The following is a 24,709-nucleotide window of genomic DNA, read 5'->3' as shown; positions in this document are numbered from 1 at the left end:
GCCAGATGCAGCTTATGAATAGCTTGGCTTTCTCTCTGCTCCTCCTCAGCTACTTTTCTCACTCATCAGCATCCAGCATCCAACTCCCACAGGCTGGTAGTAGCTGAATAGCCTCAGACAAGATTCTCCAGGACTTTTTCTGCATTGACAAAGACAATGGAGGCCTACCAGACATCCTTTTCCTTGGGCGATGAGTCTTCTCAAATGTGGACCCTAAACAAGCGCCTTGAAGCTTACCTCTCCCGGGTGAAAGCCTTAGAAGAAGAGAATGAGATACTCCGAGCCGAAATCCATCACCTGCGAAAGGAGTCCAAGGTGCCATCCGTCAGGAAGTACCACGAGGAGATCATGAAGCTGAGGGACGCCTTGGATGAAGGTCACCAAAAAATGGTGGAGGTGGAAATGGCCAGAGATAATATTTATCAGGAGATTGAATTTGTCAAAGATTTGTGCCTTCAAGAGAAACAAGCTCAGGAAGAAGCCAAGAAAGAGATGTCAGAAAGTAAAAAAATTCTAGAAGAAGAGAAAAGAGCCCAAAACTGGTTGAAGGAAAAGTTGGTCCAGCTGGAGGAAGAGATAGAAGACATCCTCAGGGTTCACGAAGAAGAGAAGGCTGCAATGGAAGAAGAGATATCAAGGTTCTCCCGAAGGTTGGACAGCTTCAAGGTGGCTCCCGTAGCTTTCCAGCCCATTAACTTGGAGGACTACTCCATCAAACTCTCCCAGATCTGGCAAGGGGCCGTAGAGGACTACAAGAGCGAGGTCGCATCTCTAGAGAGTGGTCTCTCCGAGGCCAAGGAGAACCTGAGGAAGGTGCTGGAAGAGAACAAACAGAGCAAGATACAGCTACAGAGCCTGGAAAAGGAACTGCAAAGCCTCAAGTCAAGGAAGGAAATGCTGGAGGACGTTCTGGAGAAGCAATGGCTGGACCAACACGAAGAGGAAGGAAGACTACAGGTGGGTACCCAAACCATAGAAACATGTTAGATGCTACCAAAATTAATGTATATCTACTTTTCGGGTTTTACCCATGTCAGGTTTTTTTGTTTTGTCATCTCTGACCTGCTGGAGAAATGCAACTTCCTGTTAAATATATGTAACAGGAAGTAAGAGGAAATTTCTCTAATGTTGGGGAAAGCCCCAACATTGGAATGATTTCCTTTCATTTCCTGTTCTGGAGATAAAAGCTACTTTTTTGACTGGTGGTGTAGTTACCAATTCTTCACATCCCTGAACCACGCCCTCCGATGAGATGATACATATAGCGTCCCCTAGTGGTCACCCATAGCGAATAAATGGGGGCATCAGTAAGCAATTTAGTGCTGCCAGCCTTCTTCTTCTTCTAGTGTTGCCATCTTTCTTCTACTTTTTGTCCCAGTGGTCACCCGCACAATAAAAGTGAGTTTCCCCAGAGGAGCAAAACAGAATTAATACCGCGGAAGAGGTTCTAGCCCCTCATTATTGTATCTAAAACTAATTTTGGGGTGTAATTACACTCCAAATCCATATTATTGGAAATGGAAAATATAAAATAATTTTATATCCAAAGGTGGCACTTGTTGTGGGGACAACAATCAAAGCTGAGATTTCATTTGTGACCCTAGAGACAGGAAGTGTATGTATATCACCCCAATGGGGACACAGACCTCAAAAACTACCCCCAATCCAATACTTAAAGAGTCATACATAAGAACCTATTATTGCTCAAAAAGCAGCAGCAGATGCTGATGGAGTCAGATAGCCCTTTAAAAATATGGGCTCATCCCCCAAATTTCTGACTTTAGGGAAGTCAGAGAGGACACGCCCTTTTTTTCATTTAACATGGCACTGCCTGGAGCAATCCCTACGCTCCCACTATGCAGTGAGAAATTCTGGGTAGGGGCGTGTCCATGCTTTTTATTATAGGTGGCATGTTTTGGGGTGCATAGAGCTCTTAGAAATAAAATAATATACTGCATAGTCCATATTGCTAGAATGTACTTCTATTGCTGCACTCCCCTGGCCTGTGATTGCATTTCACATCCCTGCATTTCTTGGATACTTCAGGACAAACTATACTCCAATCATTGCCAGTTTTACATGAATTCATGTCTCATATTGCCCATACCAGTGCCGAATGTGTTTGTTTTCTTTTTTGTTTTGATCCTGCCAGTAGATCACTTCCTGTCATAGGTGACAACCCTCACTGTATGTACGGTATTTATCCACAAGTGTTGTCAGCCTAGGACAAAACACCTAATTGTATTTCCATCACACATGGGAAGGTGTTCTGTAATCCTCAGAGAGTGCTAGGAACAAAGTAATTGATAACAGTCTGATAAAGGAAGTTTTAGCTCACTGGATTTCTGGCAGGATCGTCCGGTGTTTTATGAAATATATATAACAAAATACTTTTGAATATACCAAAAGAGAGCAAATAGGAAAGGTTAAATATGTAATGAATAAAAAGACCATCAGCCAATAAAATTTCACTATTCACCAGCTGAGAGCAATCAGGACAATAGGCAACTGTTCTGACTGGTGGATTTGGGATCACGTGATTTGTGTCTTGGTACATGAAGACCATAAAGAGAGCCTGTCATGATGATTTATGGGGTCTGCCATTGTTATTATAAGGGTTAGGGGTTGGGTGTGTCATTCTTATTCATGCATCCCTACCTACTGAGTTGCAGACCTGAGACAAGCATGCAGCCAGTGAAGGTTGATGTTCTAGCCTGCTCAGTGGCTAAGTAGTAAGGATGAAGATGACATTATCTAGATATAATGAATAGATTATTAAGCTTGACCACTATGTGAAAATGCTGTGTTGTTGGGCTGTCATACTGAACCAAGGGCGTTACCAATGTCTTTATTCCAGCTAGTAGATCCGATTCTGACTTTAGTCTGACTTCACTTGCCACATGCTTGAAAAATATGAATAAATATAAATAAGCCAGTAATAATTGTGACTCACATCCTCATGACAGCAGTGCTCCAACATGGAGAGGGAGAAGCAGTAGAAGAAGCCAGCAAGTGTTTGTGCACTGACAAAGGATATGCTACTAGTAGGAGAGAGCAGAGAGACAGAGATGATCTCATCAGTCTGCTGCTTCTCCTTTCACTGTCCAGTCACAGGCTGGGGGAGGGACAAGACCTGTAAAGTGTCTTCAGGACCGGATGGACAGAAATATAAATCATCTTGTAAAACAGCTTTTAAGCTTTTAGTTCTTTCTTGTCACTGAGGCTGCGGCATCAGCTGTTCTCTGATTTTACCTCTTCGTGGTAATATGATAGGGAATGTGCGTCAGCTTTTATCTCAGAGAAATATTCGCTCCCTGCTATGTCATGCTTTGTGCGCTCTCTAGGAATCGCCTCCGGCTCTAGTTATCAAACCTCCGGCTCGTGTTAATGGGTTTTAATGCAACGCTATTATTTTCATGCCATGCGGTCTGAGAGGACGCCAGACTTTCTGTACCACAATTGGGATCAATTTCATTGTTTAACCCCATCGTGGTCAGAGGTCATTAGGGGTCCTTCACACTTTCAGAATATGGAGGAATTTACTAAAAGATCATGCGCTGCCCATCAGTAATGCAATGAGCGCAGCATTTGGAGGCTCATTCGTTGGCATAGGTTTTTAAACGCAGCGTAACGCCCACAATGAACGCATTTTTTAAAAAAACTTGCTGCGTGGCATTGTGCCTCAGGGTACCATTACCAACAAATAGCAACCTAACACACCAATACCTGCCTTGTCCCCAGAGAAAAGTGGAAACGAGCCCTAAATCCACTACTTCAGTGAGGGAAAAGTTTGTGAATGATTCACACATATGTGCATGTTCCCTTTGCCATTTCAAGTAAAAAAGTGAGATGGGGTGGGTTAAGCGCATACTGCTAGGGGTAGCTTGGTTTGGGGAATGCCTGCATTGGGGTTAGCTTGGGTTGGGGAGTGCTTGCCACTAAAAGTAGCTCAGTTTTGGGAGTGCTGACTACTAGGGGTAGCTTGGGTTGGGGAGTGCTTGCCACTGGGGGTAGCTCAGTTTGGGAAATGCTTGCATGGACTGCATGTTGCTAAGGATAGCTTGGTTTGGGGAGTGCTTGCCAGTAGAGCTCACTAGTGGCTCCATGTGAGTTCACCCTGAAGCACTCTGTCTTCGGCCATGTAACTGTCATTTTTAAGTTTGATTGGACAAAATATAATTGTTATATGTGGGTGTCCAGGTTAGGCTAGGTGTAGACAGAGGTGGGGAGTCACTCTTCCGCGATGTGATTGTCATATTTAAATTTGATTGCACTAAAATGGAGTGTTACTTACTGATGTGTTATGCCACAAGGACAGGAAGATCTGTTCTGGTGAAAGTCATCAGAGCTGGAAATCCCACATTTTGAGATAAACGGGAAATGCAAGGAAACATCTTCAGTGGACCAAAAAAAAAAAAAATTATATCCAAAACCCAATCATGCTGAAGATTTAAGAATGTACATATACACTATAAGGGGCAATCTGTCAATGTTTTCACCCAAGATTCACCTATTTATTTTATAGAATAATATATATAACGAGAGAATACAATCCATAGGGGAGTGACCATAAGGGTTAAAGCTACCGTCTTGCCCCCTTGCTTGCAGTGAAATCAATACGAGATCCATATGTTATAGTAACAACAGATGTGTCTGGGAAAGGAAGCGTGTATTGTCCAGGGAGCTGAGTCACATTATGGGCCAATTACATGAATGGGCTCATCCCCCATAATGGCCCCACCATACTTGTATGCGGCTGACACACATGATGAAGAGCCGCTAGAGATCAATAAGCAAACAGCGATATGGCAGAATATGGGTTTGGTGCCCTGTGTCCCTTCCTTGGAAAAAAGAGACTTTGCTGGAACACCGGGTAAAATCCCAGTAGGTCCACTTATGGGGTCTTCTGCAGGGGGAAGTGCCAGAGTGAGAGGAGGTTAGCGCCTACTAGAGGCTTAGCTAGCCTTAGTATCCTTCTCTAGATCAGACCAGCCATTCCCAACTAGGGTTCCTCCAGGGCTTTTTATGGGTTCCTCAAACTCTGGCTGACTGACTGCCCTTTTGATGATGAAAAATAAGCCCTGTCAAAATTTTTATCTCTTCTCCACTCAATCCAAAACTAAATACATGTAAGCTGAGGAACACGTAAAAGTGCTTCCAAAGTAGACAGGGAATGTGAGAATCCATCCACATCTTTCTGCATGAAAAATTATAGTTTTTGACTTGGGTTGAATCAAAGCGTGCTAAACACATCAAAAGGGCATTCCAAAAACTCAGCAAATGAAAGAAAGAAGTCTCCGCTATTTTTGATAATGAATCGCACCACAATGCACAGTAACATCTGTACCCCATCATGTGTCATAGTGCACGCCATTTTTTTTAAACACCATGCATGCAATGGATAGTGACCTGCATTACCCCAATGCCCAAAAACATAAAAGCACAAGGGGACAACTCACCCACTGTACTCTGCGGAAGGGCAGAGTTGTCACCTGGAGTATTTAAACTTATTGGGCTTGATTTAATAAAGCTCTCCAGGACTGGAGAAAATACGCTTTAATTAGTGAGGCTGGGTGATCCAGCAAACTTGGAATGGTCCAGGATTCAAAACATTTGCTAACAAATAGCAAATCCATTCCAGGTTTGCTGGATCACCCAGCTTCACCGATGAAAGCGTATCCTCTCCAGCCTTGGAGAGCTTTAATAAATCATGCCCATTGTCTCTATAACGTGACGCAGAGGGTTCTAAAGTTCTTACTGATAGCTAGGAACAATAAAACTAAGTAATGGGCAGCACAGGAAGTTATATGTTTATATGATTTCTGGCAGGATCTACAGGTAATTTGTACAAACAGATATAGGATATAGAAGCAAACCTGTGCCGATAGGAGAGTTTGTGTTGATATAATGCAAAGGTTTGAAGCTTTTTCCAGCCAAAGTTCTATTATCACATACAGACTATTGGCTATTGATCGGTGATGGAGCAGGATATCCGGATAAGTCATGGCCTAACCTAAAGTGGACTGACCCTTTAAGCCGGGCCTGTTACAGATATTAGTGTGCCCTAATGGGAAAAAGGTCCTGACACGCTTGTAACATATGCATGACAAGAGAAATCTCTTCTATTGTTGTGTCATGCACTAATTTGATTGGCTGGTAAAGGAAGCAGATGTCTTGTTGTGAATTATAGATCCTTCTGGCATATGGCTAATTTCTACAGCACTGTTAAGTTGATTTGGGCCACTTAACCTTATTAGCTGGAGAATGACTCCTTAGCAATAGTATTGGGGTAATAATGGAGGCAGGGCATGGAAACGCTGCAGATTTCTCTTAAAGGGCTGACATAGAAAATGACTTGTAAGCAATTTTAGTGTATATTGATTGTTGTTGTTGTTGTTTTATGTTGTAATTTTTATTGTAGCATTTACAGCCCAGCTGGCTCCAATAAAATGTCCGGAGTAAAATTTATGGCAAAGTTATTTCTTAGGATAATTAGGAAGAGTTACCCATATTGTAAATGCTTCTCTTACCCCCACCTCCCTTATCCCCCCTTGTCATTGTTTTGTTTTTGGGTTTTCATTAGAGCTCCGTGATTGGAGGAAAGAGAGCTTGTTATGTAACTTTGACAGGTCATGTGACCTGGGTATTTTCTCTTTTATTCTTTGTTCCCCTGGTCAGCTTTGGACCTCCTAAGTCCATTACATATCTTATTTTAGACCCTGGGTTGTCATCATAAAGTCAGATCATAGCTGCTGGAAGGAACCAGCAGGTTTTGAGAATAAAAGGGTTATTCTTTTTAGTTTTTATTACACATCCTCTCTTGCTGCTTAAAAATCACGTATTTGTTTTTTGTTATTTTCCCTTTAGCTGGAAATTGAAACCTTGGACAAGGAGAAACAAGACCTGCGGGCCCAGATTGCCCAGGTTCTGGAGGACAGACAGCAGCTCATGCACCTTAAGATGTCTCTCAGCCTGGAAGTGGCAACATACAGGTAAATAACACTGACTCCTGCAGGCTGGAATGGGAACTACACCCAGCTAATTTGTAAACTGTTTCATGACAATATTTTTCGATAGTTGCATAAGGGTACACAGAGAGATTTGTATGATATATGCTATTCTATATGCTAAAGAATATTATTCCTCACGTCTGCTTTGTGCCAAAGTATTCATCTGATGCTGGAAGAAATGATTGTATGCAAATTTGCCAATCTTGTAAACCAAACACCTAGACATATATTCTGTCTATGCTCATCATATCCTGATTATTATGAGTAATGGAAGGGGTGCTGTGCAGAGTATTTCAGGAGAGGAGAGTTATAGAGGAAGGAGCAGAGTCCTCCAGCAGAGCAGAGTATTTCAGGAGAGGAGAGTTATAGAGGAAGGAGCAGAGTCCTCCAGCAGAGTATTTCAGGAGAGGAGAGTTATAGAGGAAGGGGCAGAGTCCTCCAGCAGAGTATTTCAGGAGAGGAGAGTTATAGAGGAAGGAGCAGAGTCCTCCGGTGGAGAGTTAGACAGAAAAAGGAGCTATATATATGCATTTAAATGAATCAGTATACAGAGTACCATCCCTGTCTACCTGCCCCGGAGACCCCCTTTAAGTCCTGACTGCATGATATCCTCTGGCCCTATCCTGTTTCTTCCTATGAGCAGTGCTGGACATCCGTCATAGATTACATCAGCCGCACAGTAAGATCATCATTGAATTAGACAGCACAGACAATTTATGTCTCATCTCACTAACACTGCCTAAAATAGTCCAGGATTACTGTGAGAATGTCTGAATTCTAAACAGGCCCGGTGGTGAGGTCCGTTCTGTTTACAGGATCAAAGCACGACACTGATACGTTCTCACATATTAGATTTTTTTTTTTAATCTGGAAAGTCCCTCAAAATGTATCATTAAATTCTAATTCTCACATTTAAAGGGTCAGCTCCCTAATAACTCCTTTGATCCTCGGGGGAGTGTATGAGTACCATGGTTCCCAGCTCTGCCCACCCATTATGTAGAATAATAATTTTATTTTGTTTTACTTCCAGCAGACAGAGTGGTTGTGTAAGGAGTTGCCCCCCTTTTTTTTTATTGATTGGTGCTTTCCCTCCCCATTATCTATTCACAGTTTATCCTGGTTAGACCAGGAAGGGTTAATCTGAGTAGGAAGTAATTATTTCTTAGTCAGATGGATCATGTTCCCATTGGACATTTTCCCATGCTCATGTTATGGTGGCAACTAAACTTCCATATTTTCGGATGGTGCATCGAGTACCTACAGTTTTCTCATAGTCCCTCTGCCAAATCCTAGAATCCCATGTTGATCCTGCCTGTGAAGCCCTATTAAAGCTGCCTCCTGTGATTGGGTGGAAACTACGCTGCACTGCACAGGTGCAGCATACATGAAGCAGATCTTTCATGTATGCTGCACCTACTTGCACTATAGTGGGATGGAAAAATGTTAAAGGGGGTGTGGCCTATAGTTTACTAATCAGCACATGTCCACACTTAGCCCCGCCCCACTTTTGTTGCTGAAACCTCCCACTTTGATCTGCAGTGTCTGGGGGGGGGGAGAGGGTGAGCGTGTGATACATGAATAAAGAAGGATCTGGCTGAGTCAGGGAAGGTAAAGGAAGTTTAGTTTATAAGGCTTTATTATTAATTATTACACTATAATGAACTTTTAGGGGCTCTTTTAAAAGTGTGTAAAGTATAATAGCCAGTGATAAATGGGTACTGTGCACACTATTCTGTTCTATGGAGAAGGGAGGTGGGAAGACAAGTGTACAGCACCCTACTCCTCCATCGGCATGCACAGTGGTCATTCTTGATCGGTCATTCATCAATCCGCCCTACATATGTTAGATTTTTGCCTTGGATAAGCACGACTGTTTGTCTCGAATGAGAATCATCTGATGTACTTAGCTTAGGATTGTAAAAAGAGGGAAATAGAACAGCACCCAATCAGTTATATAGAATTGATCTGTACATGATCTACATACCAGGGCATGTACTGGATAGAAAGTGGCAGGGTAAAAAAAAAAACCCTCCTAGGTTTTCATTGCTGCAATGAGTGAACAACAGAAAGCTCACCATATCAACATTTAATTCCAAAGGAGTCCAAATCAATTTTAATATTTTGTGTTGTTAGGACAAATCTGCCAATTTTGGGAGGGAAGGTGTTTCAAAATTCTTTACCCTTCTTTTATCAGGGCTTTAATGGTGCATAGAGAGAAAGGGTAAAACCCCCCATTTGGTCATTAGTAGGACTACGTAGACATTATATAAATGATTGGACTTTCTTGGAATCTCGGGTGAGAGTCTGACCTGTGTGCTGCTTTCACCAGACATCGCTCATGGATCCGACTTGATGTAGTTTATTTCCTGTCCTAAAAACCTGTCCTAGAAATGAGAGGAGATCCATAAAATGTAATTTTCATCCAAAAGTGTTCTTTCGAAAACAGTTGTCCCCAATGGAGCACATTCCCTCACCTATATGGACAAAATATTGCCTGTAAATACACCGTGACTCTGATGAAGGATAGCATTTTCAACACCACAAAGCGTTTGGATATTTTTTTTTACAATAGAACAAAAAGTTATATTTGATTAGGAGTTTGGCACAAGGTTTAGTGAACAAGCCTTCTTGTGGGACCGCAGTTGTCGGGTACTTTGTTTCAAGAGATGCTTCATCAGGACCACTACATTGGAGAAACTTTCTAGTCTAGCCTTGCTCGACATTTTCAGCATTGGGGACGTCCAAAAAAACTTCAGGGAACCCCTTCTATAATTACTTTATCCACAGCTCCCAGTACATTATTGTGGTCAGTGAGAAGTTTCCTCTTACATTGTTGGCCATTGGTAGGAATGTCACGCTTACAGATAGCCAAAAAAATAATTGGTGTCACTTATTTCTGCCCTGAGACCCACATTTGCTCATTGCTCAAAGAACCCCTAGCAACCTCTGGAGGAACCCTGGTTGGGAAACGCTGCTCTAATCTATTGACCTTTTAATACCTAGGGGGTATAAAATACCAAGGGAGCTGCGTATAAAATTCTGTGAATATAATGCTACAGAAAGCTTTCAAGGACAGAAGAAAAAAAGACTACAGGAGAGTATCAAATATAGTTTAAACCCAAAAAAAAGCTTTGATTATTTTAGGATATCTGCTTTTAGAACTTCCAACTTTCGAAAACAATTCTCAGGTTTCATTTTTTGTTTTTGGGTAATATATTTGACACTTTGTACAAGTCCAGCCTATTCCACGCTGGTGGACAATGGAATTTGCGCACCGTTGGTCGCGTACCAATTGCCCTGCTGATATGTATGCTGATGTACAATATCTATACACTTCCCCTGCCTAGCTGGCATACAACTTATCCATGGGAATTTGTTCTAGCTTGTATCCCGTCTCTCCACTGACATTTTTGTTCAGCCCTACAGATGGCTTTAGACAATAGGGGAACCATCATTAGCATGATAATACAGGCCACTGGGGCTGAGGCTAGATTTTTCACTCTTGAGAACTTTCATGATGTCACCGGGTTACTTGTGTCACAGCAAATAAATCTGGATGAATAAAGAGAGAGTGAAAATGATAAGTAGGCAGCACAAGGATTTGTAAAAGGCTAAGTGTGTGTGTCTTATTTTTTGGCAGTGTGAACCAATGCATAAAAGATTTCAGCAGAGCATTTCTCATACCGCTGGATGGCTATGAAAATGCAGAGTTTTAGAAAGACTTTGGCATTAACAAACACCAAAAAGTTTGTTAATTCCACCTTCTCTGGTTCTTTTTTCTTTGTTTCAACAAAAATGTGAAAATGTAACGAAAAACAAAATCCATTTTCACAATATATTTTATATCTTAGTATTTTATTATCATTGATCTTCTCTATATAATGCAGATTGTGTCAGATCACAACACCCAAAGCTGAAATAACCTTTAAAAAAAAAAAATTGCAAACGGGCAGGTCCTTTATTGCAGAAGGACAGATGATGTCTCTTCTGCAATAAAAAAAATTACCTGTCTTATCACAATGTCACCTGTCCTTGCTCCATCATGGGCACCAACATCTTCATCCAGGCCTTTTCTGGGTGTCAGATCTTTAACCATCTTGATAACATAACTCTGGTGAATGTATTAATTCAGTCCTGGTAATTCCAGGGATGCTGGGGTACCTGGTAAATCATAGAATCGTACAATAAACTGCACATGCATGCAAAGATTGTGAACAGTAAATGTATGTTTTATAACAAAAGGGACATCGCCTACCCCTTCTGCAGTAAAAACCTTGCCTGCATGTAATTTTTCATTGCAAAACTATATATTTGCTTTAAGAGCCTGTTGCTCTAATGTAAGAAGTGGGCTGGTTCTTGGCAGGAGGTATGCAAAATTAATAAATTCCTTGATGGGTGGATGCAGGTTTTGAGTAGGTATTCCTAAGCAGGCTATGTTCACAAATAAACCACCCTAGGTAACACACACATATGCTGCTGAGCCTCCATAAATGAAAGATTTCGAATTCAATCAACTGAGGACAGTCAGCCCTGGGAGGAAAGGTCTTGATAATGCTAAAAGTCAACCAGCCAGAAAATTAGGTGGGATTTATATGATTTGCTGCAGTCTATAATGTGAGAAGCTCATCCTCACTTCCCGTCTAATAAATAAGGAAAACAAAGCTCTGTAGTCATAGACAGCATTTGGTATAAATGCTCTATTTCATTTACAACAGAGAAAACTCAACATTTGGTGTAAGATTTGTGGGAATCAACAGTAGATGTAATGGTAGGAGGTCTGGGCAATACTTTGGCACCTGTAGGGACATACCTGCTCCTAGGACCTCTGAAAAATATGAGGCGCTACCCCAACAAGCTTTGCGTGAAAATATTATTTGAGTGGGCTGGGACTAACCCTTTAAAACAAAGTTGGTGACTTTGCTTTGTTCTCCTTTCAGATCTCTTCTAGAAGCAGAGAGTACAAGAGCTTACTCACCGGCCGCAGATTATAAATTGTCTTTCCCCTTCAGTGGTAAGTATCTTCATATTTACTTTTATTAATCAGTAGGTCTCAGCAGGTCTAGTTAGTTGGATCAGATTTGCTGGTCCCTTGGATGATCCAACCTTTATCCCAAATAAGCAGCCATGATCGTTATTGGTTTGGGCTTTTTAAAATGCCCAACCCTCCCAAAATTTGTATTTTTGTTATAATTAGCTCCTGGGATCTTACCAGTTTTATATTTGCCAAGCACAATATCTTCCTGTCACTATTTCGAGGTCTCTTCTTTTCTGGAAGTTGGATGTCCCCATCCACTTTGGGTGTGTTTCTGCTCCTCCTGTTACATTCTCTAAAATTAAAGTAAAAAAATCCAGTAGAAGTGGTGGAAACCGCATTCTGGTGGGCTCAGCAGATGTGCAGACCCAGGAACTTAGCAAAGTGATGGCTGTAAGTCCTCATAACGAGGACATCAGGTGCACATTTCCGGGGACCAAGTTCAGACACAACAGTGTGGAGACCTGGGAACGTCATTCAAACCCAAAATCTTTGTTAGGAGTTTTAGCCAACATCCACTAAAACCTGACATCTTAGTTTTTTATGGTCTGACCCTTGATGTCTATATTGAGACATTTTGCAATTGTTTGAAGGAATTCCATAGGGGAAAATCCTTAACCCCCAATGTCAACAAGTATCTTTAACCCCCCCAATGAAGGACAAGTAGCATAGGGAGAGATGGCAAGCATATGGTTTTATCCTACATCTGTCAAAAGAGAAATATATGTCTGGAACCCTAGTAAATGGAACCCTATTAGTTCCAAGAGGTTTCAGGTTATGCAAAGCTTTTTGATAATATATGCATTATATGTTTACATTTTACTTTAAGCTCATGAACGTCTTGTGTTGTCTTATTTTAGAGTCGAGGTTGGAGAGGACTCCTCTTCGAAAGCGACAGGCTGAAAGTATAAAGACACCAGTGGCCAGAGACTATAGACAACTCACTACCAAAAAACAGAGTGTAGAAAAAAGCGAGCAGTTGTTACACACTCCAAGCCGCCACCTGAATGTAAAAAGTACCTCTTTTACAAGTAGGGCGAGCCCTGTAACCAAAGAGTTTCAGAAAGTTAGCTCTGTCCTTCAGTCTCAGAGTCTGAAATATACCAAAGCATCTACAGATAAGGCAGCAACAACATTACCCTCAGTAGAGAGAAAAACTGAGAGGTGTCCTCCAAGCGAAGACGCGTTCGAGAAGAGGAAAGTCGAAACTATTGCCTATTCATATTCCCAAAGTCCAATAAAAGCCAGCACTGATATTACTGTAAGGTCAGAAACAAAAGACAAGCCTCAAAGGAAAAGTGATGAAGAATTGACAAAAACGGAAACAGTTGAAAATGGATTTCTCTTGCCAGGTGAAAAGGAAATTCTAGATGCTCAACTAAAAACTGATAATTTAGAGTCTTCCTTGAAAACTGTTAAAGATGATCATCTTACAGTTCTTGATACTGCGCTGGAAGTTGATATCAATGTCCAAGACAGCCAGTCCAAAGACAAGGCTCCAGTAGAAAAGATAAATGTTCAACAAACAGAATTTGGCATTTTAAGCCAAGACTTAGAAGAAGACCTGGTTGTTGAAAAAGAAGAGGTTGTTACTGAAATTGTAAAATGTCAGACAGTATTACTTGAAAAACAAGAAGTCATGCAATCTCTGGAGTACCAAAATATAGAAACATCAATTAAAGAGGAGGATGAGGACCACAGAAAGTCACAGGCTATTTCAGAACCATATTCATCAGATGCAAAGGCTGAGTTACCAACACATGAACAAGAAAGCAGTTTGACTTCAACTGAAAGAGTGGAATCTGAAGCTCTTTCTTCTGATGTTTTGTCTCAATATGAACCTGTGACCCAACAGGAACAAGACGTTAATGCCCAAGTATCATTTGATCTTGAAAAAGCTATAAGTGATATCAAGGAAGAAGCCACCCAATGGGCTGATGAGAACAACTTGCTGGTTAATCAAGGTTTTGAGATAATTAATAACACCGGTTTAGAAAAGGTGGAAACTGAAAGTGAACAAATCATTGAGGATCAAGGCCAGGAAGAACAGAAACTTGTCGGGCAAAGTGATATCAAAGATGAAATTATTTTTGATAGTCCCGAATCATTTGAAAAATGTTCAGATGATGCATTGGGCAGTGATGAAGTAATAGTTTCTCAAGAGATTTCATCACTAAGTTCTGAAATAGACAATAACCGGTTGCTTAGTGAAGAAGAATTCAAGACAGAAAGTAAAGAACTTCAGGAGGACTTTGACCTACATCTGGTGCAATCCAAAAGTCTTCCTGATGGAAGTAAAGACTCCACAGACACAATGGAACAGGAGTTGAGTGATATCAAAAAAGAAATTCAATATTTTGAAGAAGAGGAAGTTAAGAGTGATGTAGAGGAAAGTTCTCAAGAACATCCAACAGAACAATCCAGTGAAACGTATACTAAGGAAGAGTTTGTCAGCTTGCACCAGGACAGTAACCAAATACCAGAAGAGAACAACCAAGAACTAAACCAGGAGGAGCAAGAAAGTTATGCTGAACAGAAAACTCAGATAATTTGCATTACAGAACAAATTACTGAACAGTTTATTGTTGATAATAAAGAAGTTATTGATCACTTGGATGATGCACAGTCAGAGAATATAGATTTACCTGAAACTGGACTGGAGGAGATTCAAAAAGAACTGGAAACAACAATGGAGTCCAATGGCAAGGAACAAGAGATTTCTGATATACTCAGTACTGATGAAGGCACACAGATAGCTGAGGATAAAGTGGAAATCACCAAACTGGAGTCAGAAGATGATATAAGCCAATTGGAGGATGCTGCACAGGACACTGTCCAACTAATTGAGCAAATAGAAGATAGCTATGATGATAAACTGGAAGAACAAAAAATATCTGAACCAAGGGATGTTGTACAGGACCAAAGCAATCTAGAACAGGAAATAGATAATCAACTGTCAGGAGACAACCAAATTCTTCTTAATGATCAAGATACTACAGATAGTGTTCAGCTCTTAAATGATACTGATGACAGTGGTCAGTCAGAGGATAAGAGTCAAGAACAACCATGGGAAGATAAGCAAGAAACTAACAATATTCCAGAAGCTGAACCAGTGGACAGTCTGCAGTCTTTCCAAGAAGAGCAGAAAGACATTGACCTACCTGAAAATGAACAACAAGACGTCAAGTTGAGCCCTGAACATGACAGTTCATCATTAGAAAATAAAGAAACCACTCTTGCTGCAGAGGATGTGATTGAAGAACCAAAATCTGATGAACAAACTTCACTGTCATTTGATGAAAGTGCTGAAAATGAGGTGAATGCTATTGTAGAAGAGTTCGGTGAGATGAAACAAGATTCTACACTGACATTTTCTGAAAAAGAAGACCTAATACCAGATGAGGTAAAGAGTTTGGAGTCACAAGTTCCTGAAGAAGGAGATGTCCTCACAGAAACTGATTCTGCCCCATCTCTTCAGAAGGAGGTTGTTGAACAACCAGCTGAAAAAGATTCTGAACCTTGCATTGAGCAAGATATTACAGATGCACAAACAGTAGAAACTATAGTACAAGAAAACCAACCAGAAGAACAGGAGTCTGAAAAACTTTTTACTAAAGCTAATGAAACAGAAGAGAGTATTCAGCGTAATGAATCAAAACAAGAAATTCAAGATTTGGCAGATTCTGTTGCTTGTGCACTGTTAAGAGAGGAGTTGGAGCTGGAGAGCAGTTTATCAACTGATGGTGTCCAGGAAGCGGAACTTAGTTACGAACAAGTCGAAAATGTACAGAGCAAAATTACATTTCAAAGTGAAAGTGAAACCCAATGGACAGAGAAGGTAATAGTGGAAGAGAGTTCTAACATACTTTCCACATCAGCAGAATTAACATTCTCAGAAGAGCATGAAGTTGACACACAACTGGTGCACAAAGAATGTGATCCTACTGAGGAAGAGGAGTCAACAGTGACAAGTCAAGAACCTGAAAGGCCATTGCCTGAAAATAGCACAGAAGAATGTATTAGTGAAAGTGAAAACATAGAAAGTGAGGATTTCATACCTATCAGCCAAGAAACCAAGGGCCCTGCTGCTGATCCAGAACCAGAGGTTGACCATGAGTCCCTCCGTGACACACAGACTGAAATTATATTTCAAAAGGACACTATTGAAGAATATAACAGCAAAGATACCCAAGAAGAGACTCATGATGACAATTATGAAGATGTTTTGAAGGAAGCAGAGGCCATTGAGAATGAGGAAGAGAGTAAAGATTCTGTGGTTGAACAAGAACCAGAACATGACCAACAGCAAGTCACAACTATTTTGGAACAGGAATGCACAGGAGAATATTCCAGTCAAGTTACTGAAGAAGAAATAAATCAAGACAAAACTGAAACAACGGCACTTGATTCCTTGGTGGAAATTGAGGACAATAAGGAGGGCTTGAATCCTGAAGTTGACCAAGAGACAGAGCTTAGCCAAGAAGATGTCTCTGATTCTAACACCTTCAATCAAGAAAGTGTAGAAATACCAACCGCTGAAGGTACAGAAGAAAAAAGCGAAGTGAGTGGTGAAATTGTTTATGAAGCAATAGAGAAGGAGGCCTCTGAAGAGAATGAAGGGAACAATACAGATTTTGGAAACTCAGAAACTGACCAAGAGCCAGAACGTGACGACAAGTCTCTCTTCAGTGCAGAGGCCAAAATCACCTCAGAACAGGAAAGTGTATTAGATTTAGACAGAGGATCAGATGAGGAAATTAATAAGGAGAGTTGTGAAATAGTTTCAAGGATGGTAGAAAATGTATTTTCTGAGAAGACAGAATTTGAAGCTGTTGAAGTAGATGAATCTGCAATAGCAAGCACAGAAGTGAAGATGGAAGAATGCATTAGTGGAAGTGAAAACGTTGAAAGTGCACCAGTCAGCCAAGAATCCCAAGATCCTGAACCTGACCAAAAACCAGAGCTTGAACAAGAACTTCTTTCAGATATACAGAAAGAAATTGCTCTCCAACAGGAATATGCAGATGAATATTCCAGCAGTGGAGTAAAAGAGCAAACAAGCCAAGACGATTTGGAGACAGTCACCAAAATTACAGAACAGGACATTACAGAGGAAGAAGAGCAGGACAGTAAAGTTTTCAAGGCTTATGAAGATCAGGTCCTTGCTGAAGAACCCATCTTTGATACAGAGCCACAGTTTACTCCCCAGCAAAGTGAAAGACTAGGTTTTAGTGAAACTACAGAGGAAGAAATAAATCAAGAGACTGAAGAAGTAATTTCAAAAACAGCAGAACATGATATTACTGTCGAGCATCAGGAGGACAATAAGGATGCCAGGGATTCAGAGCCAGAACAAGGACAAGAACTTGTTGGAGAGCTCCAATTTACCTCTCAGCAAATTGAAGAAACATCTTCTAGCACATTCACAGAGGAAGCAGTGAGTGAAGAGACGGATGAAGAAGCTTCAAAAACAGCAGAACAGGATAAGGAGATTGAAGAAGAAAGCAAGCAATCTGATAATAACGTTATTCAGGAAACAGAAGTAGACTTTGATCAATACACAGAAGCCAAAGCTACCTCTCAGTCAGAAATAGAAGAGGGACAAATAAAACAATCAGGTGAAGAAAAAGAAGAAAGTAATGAAGCAGCAGAAGCCTGTGACAAATCTGTGGAGAGTGAAGATATTGCTTTAGCCCAAAAGGAGCCAGAAGGCCAGATTCCATTTTCACTGTCCATCATTCAAAACAATTTGCGATTCACAAGTGAAAATGATTCTGAGGTCCCACCTGAAAAACAGGAGTGTGAGTTGTCAAGTGAAGAATTGGAGGCTGATGAAAAGGGGGCTATAAGTGAAGATCTGCAAAATGATGAGACTGAGGACAGGAAAGAGATTATTGTAAGTGAACCTTTTTACCAAGACTCAACATTTTCTCTAGAACCTAATGATCAGATTCAAGAGCACCAAGAAAAATTCTTGGAGCATGAAAAAGTTGAACAAAAGGGGGAACAGCATACTGATATAGAGACAGAAAGTGAAACTATCCTTGTAGAACATATAATAAAACATGAATTATCTGCTGAGAACCAAGCCGTGACCTTAAATGTTGAAGGACCCACAGAGGAGCAGAGTGAAATTGCAGATGCGCACGCACACAGCAATTTAGATGATGAGAACTCCAAGTCTGATGAATCCCTAGACTCACAAGACATCTCAATCTATTCTCAGAGGAGCGACCTTGAAATTAGCAAAGACTACCAACTAGAGCAAACCCTTCCAGATTCAACACCACTGCCAAATCTTGATGATGACTTTGAAGACCTAGCAGAAGAAATAATTAAGTCAGAAGAAGCTCAGAATGTTGTAGCATCACAGTTTCTTCCTGAACCAAATGAAGAAGTGTTAGATGATAGTTTGGAGTCGCAATCATCGCAAATTATCATAGAACCTGAAATAGAGGAACTTAAGCAAGATTCAGGTGATTTCTCTCAAGGTGAACCCACTTTTGATAATAAGCAATTGAAAGATTCAGATATCGTCAAAGAAGAAAATGAAAATACAGAATCTGATGAGTCCTTAAACTCACAAGAAGAAGTCCTGATTTCCTCTCAGAGTGATAATTTGCAGGCCATTACCGATTACCAATTGGAGTCACTGCCTGACACAACTCCATTATCTAACCAAAATATTGAATCAGACTTTTCAGCTGAAAAGCAAATGATCTTCGAAACAGAACCAATCAGTCTGAACCAGAATCAGTCTGACTTGGTTACAGAAGAATTTGCTGTAGAACAGTCAACAGAATTGGTCACTGACAATAAGGAAACAGAAGATGTCATAGTCATTAGTGACCATACCAGAGACTTGACTCAAGATCAAAGCAGTGAAAGCAATGAAGTACTGAAAGATGACTTTTTCGAGCCAACAAATGATGAACCTCTTCATGAATCTGAAGCTGAACTTCAACATACAGAGCTTCCAGAGCATACTCAAGATGATACAAAGACCTTGGAAACAAGTGACAATTCTATATCTTCAGATGATACCTCACCAAATGTGACAGCTATCGCTGATGAGACTGGGGCAGAAGATGTTAAAAGTGTTACTGAGGAATCCTTTCTTGTGAAAGAGAGCTCAGATGAATTTGCAAAGGTTGATTTTGAGACAGTGGAAGAGACACAAGAAGATAAAACATTACCGACCACTGAATCAGGACAAGAAGCTCATCTTCCTGAACACTTAGAAAGCCATGCCTCTGATGAGGAGAAAGACACAACGGGTGAAATCAGCGACTCTTCATTCGATTCTAACAGTGGCAATGAGAGAGAAGCAGCTGAGGATAAATATTCTTTACAAGCAGAAAATATTATTCATGTTAAGACAGTGAATGGACTCCATGAGAATACAACTGTGCAAGCAACATTTGACTTGGATGACCTTGTGGTCAATGGACATTCCACTGGTGAACAAAGTAAAATAGTAATTTCTGAAATAAAGACAATTGTAAAAGTGGAAGAGGATATCATTCATACTGATACTCAGGATATCATAGACGAGTCTGTTCTTAAATTTGCAGCATCAGAAGGAAAGAGTGAAGGCCTCTTCCAATCTTTACTGGAAAAATCAGAGCTTAACGAAGGTAGTTGGCTTGATGAAGCCTCTAAAATCAAGAAAACAATCCATACGACTGTTGAGTATGTAGACCCTGCTACTGATGAAAGTAATTATACCAAGAAAACCCTAAATCCTTACCTTACTGACACAGATTTTTCCAGCCAAACTGAAATTAAACCTTTACTGGTTGCTGAAGATATTATTGTTGACAAGGACACAAACCAGCAAACTTTTGAAACACACCAAGTAAAAGAAGAGTCTTGGTCTTCTGATGAGTAAACCGGACTCTAATGTTCTGTTTCTGAAAGAACAGGAACTTTATTTATTTCTCGATCCATGAGCGATTTTGTTCATTTTTGGAGAAAGCAAAAGCAGTCGGTGCAAATAAAATGGAATGTTTCAACATTCTTCTCAGACCTTTGCTGGTGAAGTTATGTGGACACGAGGAAAGGCTGGAATTTGTCAAGAAATCCAAAATAGATGTAAAATTGAGAGAGCCACAAATAAATTCACATTTTTATATGAAAAAAGACTAGTCAAGGAGATGACTATGCAGCTGATTTTCGGAATAGGTGGAGTGGCATGTGCGCTTGCTTTTGGTATTCTTTTGTGTGGGTCCAATGGGCACAAACTTCAAAGCACATTTGAAAATACTCCAGATTTTCGAGAGCAGAATTTACAACTGAACTCATGTTACCTCTTTCTTTCTTATCCTGCCAATAATACTGAGTAATTGCTTTTTTTTATTTTTACTCGGGCTGTTTCATTAAGTGTATTGCACGGTGCGTTGCCTCTATTATGTATAAGCAGCACATATTTGCATATCGAGGTTCTGCTGTGCTTCAAAGTCTGTTTGCAATATATTCATATTACTTTACATTGAGTTTATTAGGATAAAGAAGAAAGCGCATGGCCATGTATAGCTTTTAAAATGTATCAGTGGAGCATCTCTTCTTTTGTGATTGTTGGCCATGGTTCATTACCATGGGTGTCCAACGGTCCGAGCCCAATTCCTGTTCAAACAGATAAAAGGAAGGATATAGTTGGCTGCCGTTAATCCTTTCAGATGCTTGAAAAATATGGCCTAGCATTTCAGATATTCTTCTCATAGTAGATAGGGTTCAAAATGGCTACCATAACTGCCTTGCAAATGGCTCTGAATGAATTTACAATTTGTGTGACTACTGCTAGAGCCTAACAAAGGCTACTGATCAGCCTTTCTATGCCTGTTTAAGTTCGACAAGTTATACCCATTGTATTTTGAGGGAATAGTAATGGTTTAAAATTGATACAAGTAGCTTTGGTATTTTAAGTGACTATATAGCGCTGCTTGAAGTTGCCTTATTGGCCAGGTGTTTGACACCCAAAAATGGTCACGTGGTTCACAAGAATCCTTTTTTGGGGGTCATTTATACATCTGATCTGTGCAAACACTTTTAATCAAGATAAAAATTCAGCAGTCACATTATATTGCTTTTGTAAATGAATGGAAAGACTAAAGGCCTTTTGCTCTATTCAATAGAGAGCTTCTATTCTTAGGCGTCGAGTTATAAATCAGTGAATCTGATCTTCATTGAACATTCTCCGATGAAAAATCAATCAAAGACACGTGGACTTGGGAGGATTCTTTATTAGATAATGTTTGATAAACGTCAGATTCACTGCTTTATGCTTTATTGACCTCTTAAAGTATATGCCAAGGCAAAATGTGAAAAAGAAAAAAAAACATGCAATACATCCTTGCTATACATGCATATTTTTGCATGTTTTACTTTAAAAATCCAGAAAGTACTAAAAAATGACTGTTGATCTACCAGAAATGCACTCGAGTCCAATTGTGCCGAAACCAATCAGAATTCATTCTTCTAAATCAGACGAGTACATGATGGATTCTGATTGGCTGCTGTGTTTTATTGCAAAAAGGAATAAGGACTCTTTAAAACAATATGCTGCTTAACTGTCCCTTGTTCAGGCTAATGAAAGCTTTGGAAAATGCCAAATGTCTGCTAATATGGACATAGTCATTAAAAAGCATCTGTCCTATAGTAGAGGCAGCCATGTTTTCTGGTCTGAGCCTATACACAGTTTATTTTCTAGACCCCAGTGGCACCGATGAGGCTCTGTATCTATGATGTTCAATAGGTGTGTGTGTGTAGTTGCCAAATGTCCCTATCTGTGCAAATTGTCCAGCACCCCCCTCCCACCATGACCAATGGAATGTCTTACTAGGTATTTTGTTGCCTATAACTTGGCACAGAGGGAGTGCAAGAAGTACACAGGAACATGCAATAAAAGTGCCCCCCACATTTTTGTTCCACAGGGGTCTATATGGGCTCCAATAACAGGCTGCCTGTATTTATATTTGGACTTGATTCTAGTACCCTGCTATTTTTTAAGGTTGTAGATAGCATTTTTTTGTATGTCATATCAAGTAGCTTTCAAAGGCGTGCACCATTGATGTGCCTAGCTATGTCTGGGAGATTCTTGCAGACCTAGCGCCCACTAAATACGTGAATGTGCGTCCATTTAGCTTTGTAGGTCTGACAAATGCTCAGACAATATATCCATCAAGCTTAAAGAGAACCTGTAAGGGTATGAACAGGTGAACTGCTATTGATGACTTGTTTTCTGAAGGTGCAGTTGTCATCTTCATTGTTGTTCGGCTCTTTGTTCAGTCTCTGACTCACAAATGCACATCAGATGTTGGGATATTGGGTGTCTGATGCTTTTTCCAGGTTGGTGACTTGCAGAGTGGTGACAACTAAGTGTAAAATATGAGGATGACAACCCTGGAGCCTGCAGCTTCAAACACAAATCAGCAAAGGTGTTTTCCTTATTTCTATCCTGGCTGCTTCAATTCAGGATAAGAATTGTATAACTGTGCCTTTATATGATGACTTAATAAATCGGACAATATTTTATCATCTTCTCTTGTTTTAGTTATTGCTTTTCTGGGCATTTGATGTTTTACTGCTGGGGTATTCCCAGATTTGTAATTTCCAGGTACAAGTCTAGTTTTCCAGTGTATCAGCCAACGCACCATGGAGTCTTTTTTATCAAAACTCTCCAAGACTGGAGTAGATAGAATATCACAGGAGAACCGGGTGATCCAGAAAACCTAGAATGGATTTCTTAGAATTTTTTGCTATTACTTGGTAAAGGTTTTTAATCCTAGAACAGATTTCTTCCAGATTTCCAGGCTCACCCAGCCTATCTTCTCCAGTCTTGGAGAAGTTTACTAAATCAGCCCTATGTCAATACAGCTCCAACAAACATATGTAACAACACCCCACAATGTATGGTAATATACTTCTATGTATTGGGTTGTCAAAAATGGTGCATGTCCATTTTTTTTAAACCTTTTGGTTTGTTGCCAATTGGTTTCCCCAATGCAATGCATGTCAATGCATGAAAAACATATGTTAGCAAAATGCACCAGGACAGCAAAGATTGAACAGGCTCTAGGAGTTTTGGGAGTTTATCCATGCTCTGGTCCTACAAATTGCTGGTATTGATAACAATAATTTTTTAAGGATTTTTTTCACTTTAATCAACCCTCTAATGTGCAGTACAATGCAGCACCAGAGCATGGACAATGTGTTTTCATCTAAAATGACACAAATGGGTACCTTTGGGTGCACATAAGTGCCACCCATGCAAGCTTTCTACGGGACACACAGGATCTAGTAGACTTTCCTAGTAGAAAGTGTTGCACTGTCACTTGAACCCCCCTTTTTTTATAGGTGAACAATAGGATTTAGCATAATTTAAAACCTGCTAGCAGCATATTTAAAGTGACAGCAACCACTAGCAATAGAGCGGACATACCACTGAGAAATAATGTAAATTGCCATTGTTGAATTCATTTTGAAGAATGCTAACTGTTCAGTTGTCATTCTAATCTTTTAGTGTCAGTAGTTTTATTCACACGCCTAAAGCATGAATGCAGATAATTGTAGCACACCACGTCGTGGGTATCCTGAGTTAGTGATTTAGAAGGTATGAAAAGCAAAGGATCAGAACCAGGTAAGAAAAAGCAACGTACATAATATATATATACATAATATATCAGTGAAAAGGTCTGCTATATTATCTGTATTTATGCTCTACTGGATTCTACTGCTATTTAATCATTTAATAAAGCTCTCCAAGACTGGAGAGAATAGAATATCATGTGGGAACCTAGGTGATCCAACAAACCTGAAATGGATTTTTCTTTAATCATTTGCTATTAGTTGGCAAAAGTCTTTAATGCTGGACCAGATCCATTCTATGTTTGCTGGTTCACTCATGTTATCCCATGATAGCCTATCTTCGCCATTCTTGGGGCGCTTTAATAAATCAGACCCATTGTCCTTATACAAGCTGACGCCCATGTGAGCAAGGTGGCTACAGTCACTACAGATCCCAATATCATAGAAAAGGTGTAAAGAAACAATTACAAAAATTCAGTGCTCTAAAATTCCCAGGGATGCGCGGACATGGATCGGGTGGCAAAGGAACTCTCCCAACTCTTCCTTGGACCTTTAGAATCGGCTTTTCACCCAAACCAACCATCTAACAGATAAATACACATTTTCCAGGAGCCATTTATTAAATAACACGCTGTAGCCTGGGCGCTATATATACCTCATCTAGAACCTTCCAAGCCAAGCCATGGGACACCCTGTCCGAACAACTTTAAAATGTGGCCATTTTTGTCTCCTTCTAGTCTCATGCACAAGTTGATGCCAGTTTTCTATTTCCTTTTTTAAAATCAGTCTCTGTGACTTCTAATCCCATCTTTCCCTGATCATACACTGCATGAGTAAACCACGTCCGGCCTCTAATCGAAAGTTCCCCCCTTTTACAAAACACAAAGCATCCAAAATTCAGGAGCTGCCGTCCCCGCCATTGACATGTAAATATCCTAAAAGAGCTCAGCAGGGCTGACAAGAAAAGCGAGAAGTAATTACGTCAGGTTTGGCTGCGTTTCTTCATACACGGCGGTGGCGCTCACTCCTATGGAAACCCACCAACGTGCTGAAGAATGAGATAAAGGCAATAGAAGAGAGA

The 24,709-nt window shown here is 40.3% G+C and overlaps 1 protein-coding gene across 1 annotated transcript; it reads left to right on the top strand.

Annotated features, from left to right (window-relative positions):
* NES (nestin) lies at nucleotides 1-22,580 on the top strand. The gene is made up of 4 exons (XM_072427562.1): nucleotides 1-957; nucleotides 6,868-6,992; nucleotides 11,948-12,021; nucleotides 12,903-22,580. The coding sequence occupies exons 1-4, from the start codon at nucleotides 157-159 to the stop codon at nucleotides 19,931-19,933; spliced, it is 8,031 nt and encodes a 2,676-aa protein (XP_072283663.1). The 5' UTR covers nucleotides 1-156; the 3' UTR covers nucleotides 19,934-22,580.
* The last annotated feature ends 2,129 nt before the right edge of the window (nucleotides 22,581-24,709 follow it).

Source organism: Pyxicephalus adspersus, chromosome 12 (genome assembly GCF_032062135.1).
Source record: "Pyxicephalus adspersus chromosome 12, UCB_Pads_2.0, whole genome shotgun sequence".
In the NCBI taxonomy this organism is placed as follows: Eukaryota; Metazoa; Chordata; class Amphibia; order Anura; family Pyxicephalidae; genus Pyxicephalus; species Pyxicephalus adspersus.
The sequence above is the reverse complement of the archived record's forward strand: the minus strand, read 5'-3'. Positions and strand labels throughout refer to the sequence as shown.

Excerpts from the sequence above, each read along its gene's own strand:
- NES (XM_072427562.1), top strand. The coding sequence starts at position 157 with ATGGAGGCCTACCAGACATCCTTTTCCTTGGGCGATGAGTCTTCTCAA. Across the intron at positions 958-6,867 it reads AAGAGGAAGGAAGACTACAG|CTGGAAATTGAAACCTTGGA; the intron begins GTGGGTACCCAA and ends TTTTCCCTTTAG. Across the intron at positions 6,993-11,947 it reads CTGGAAGTGGCAACATACAG|ATCTCTTCTAGAAGCAGAGA; the intron begins GTAAATAACACT and ends TTCTCCTTTCAG.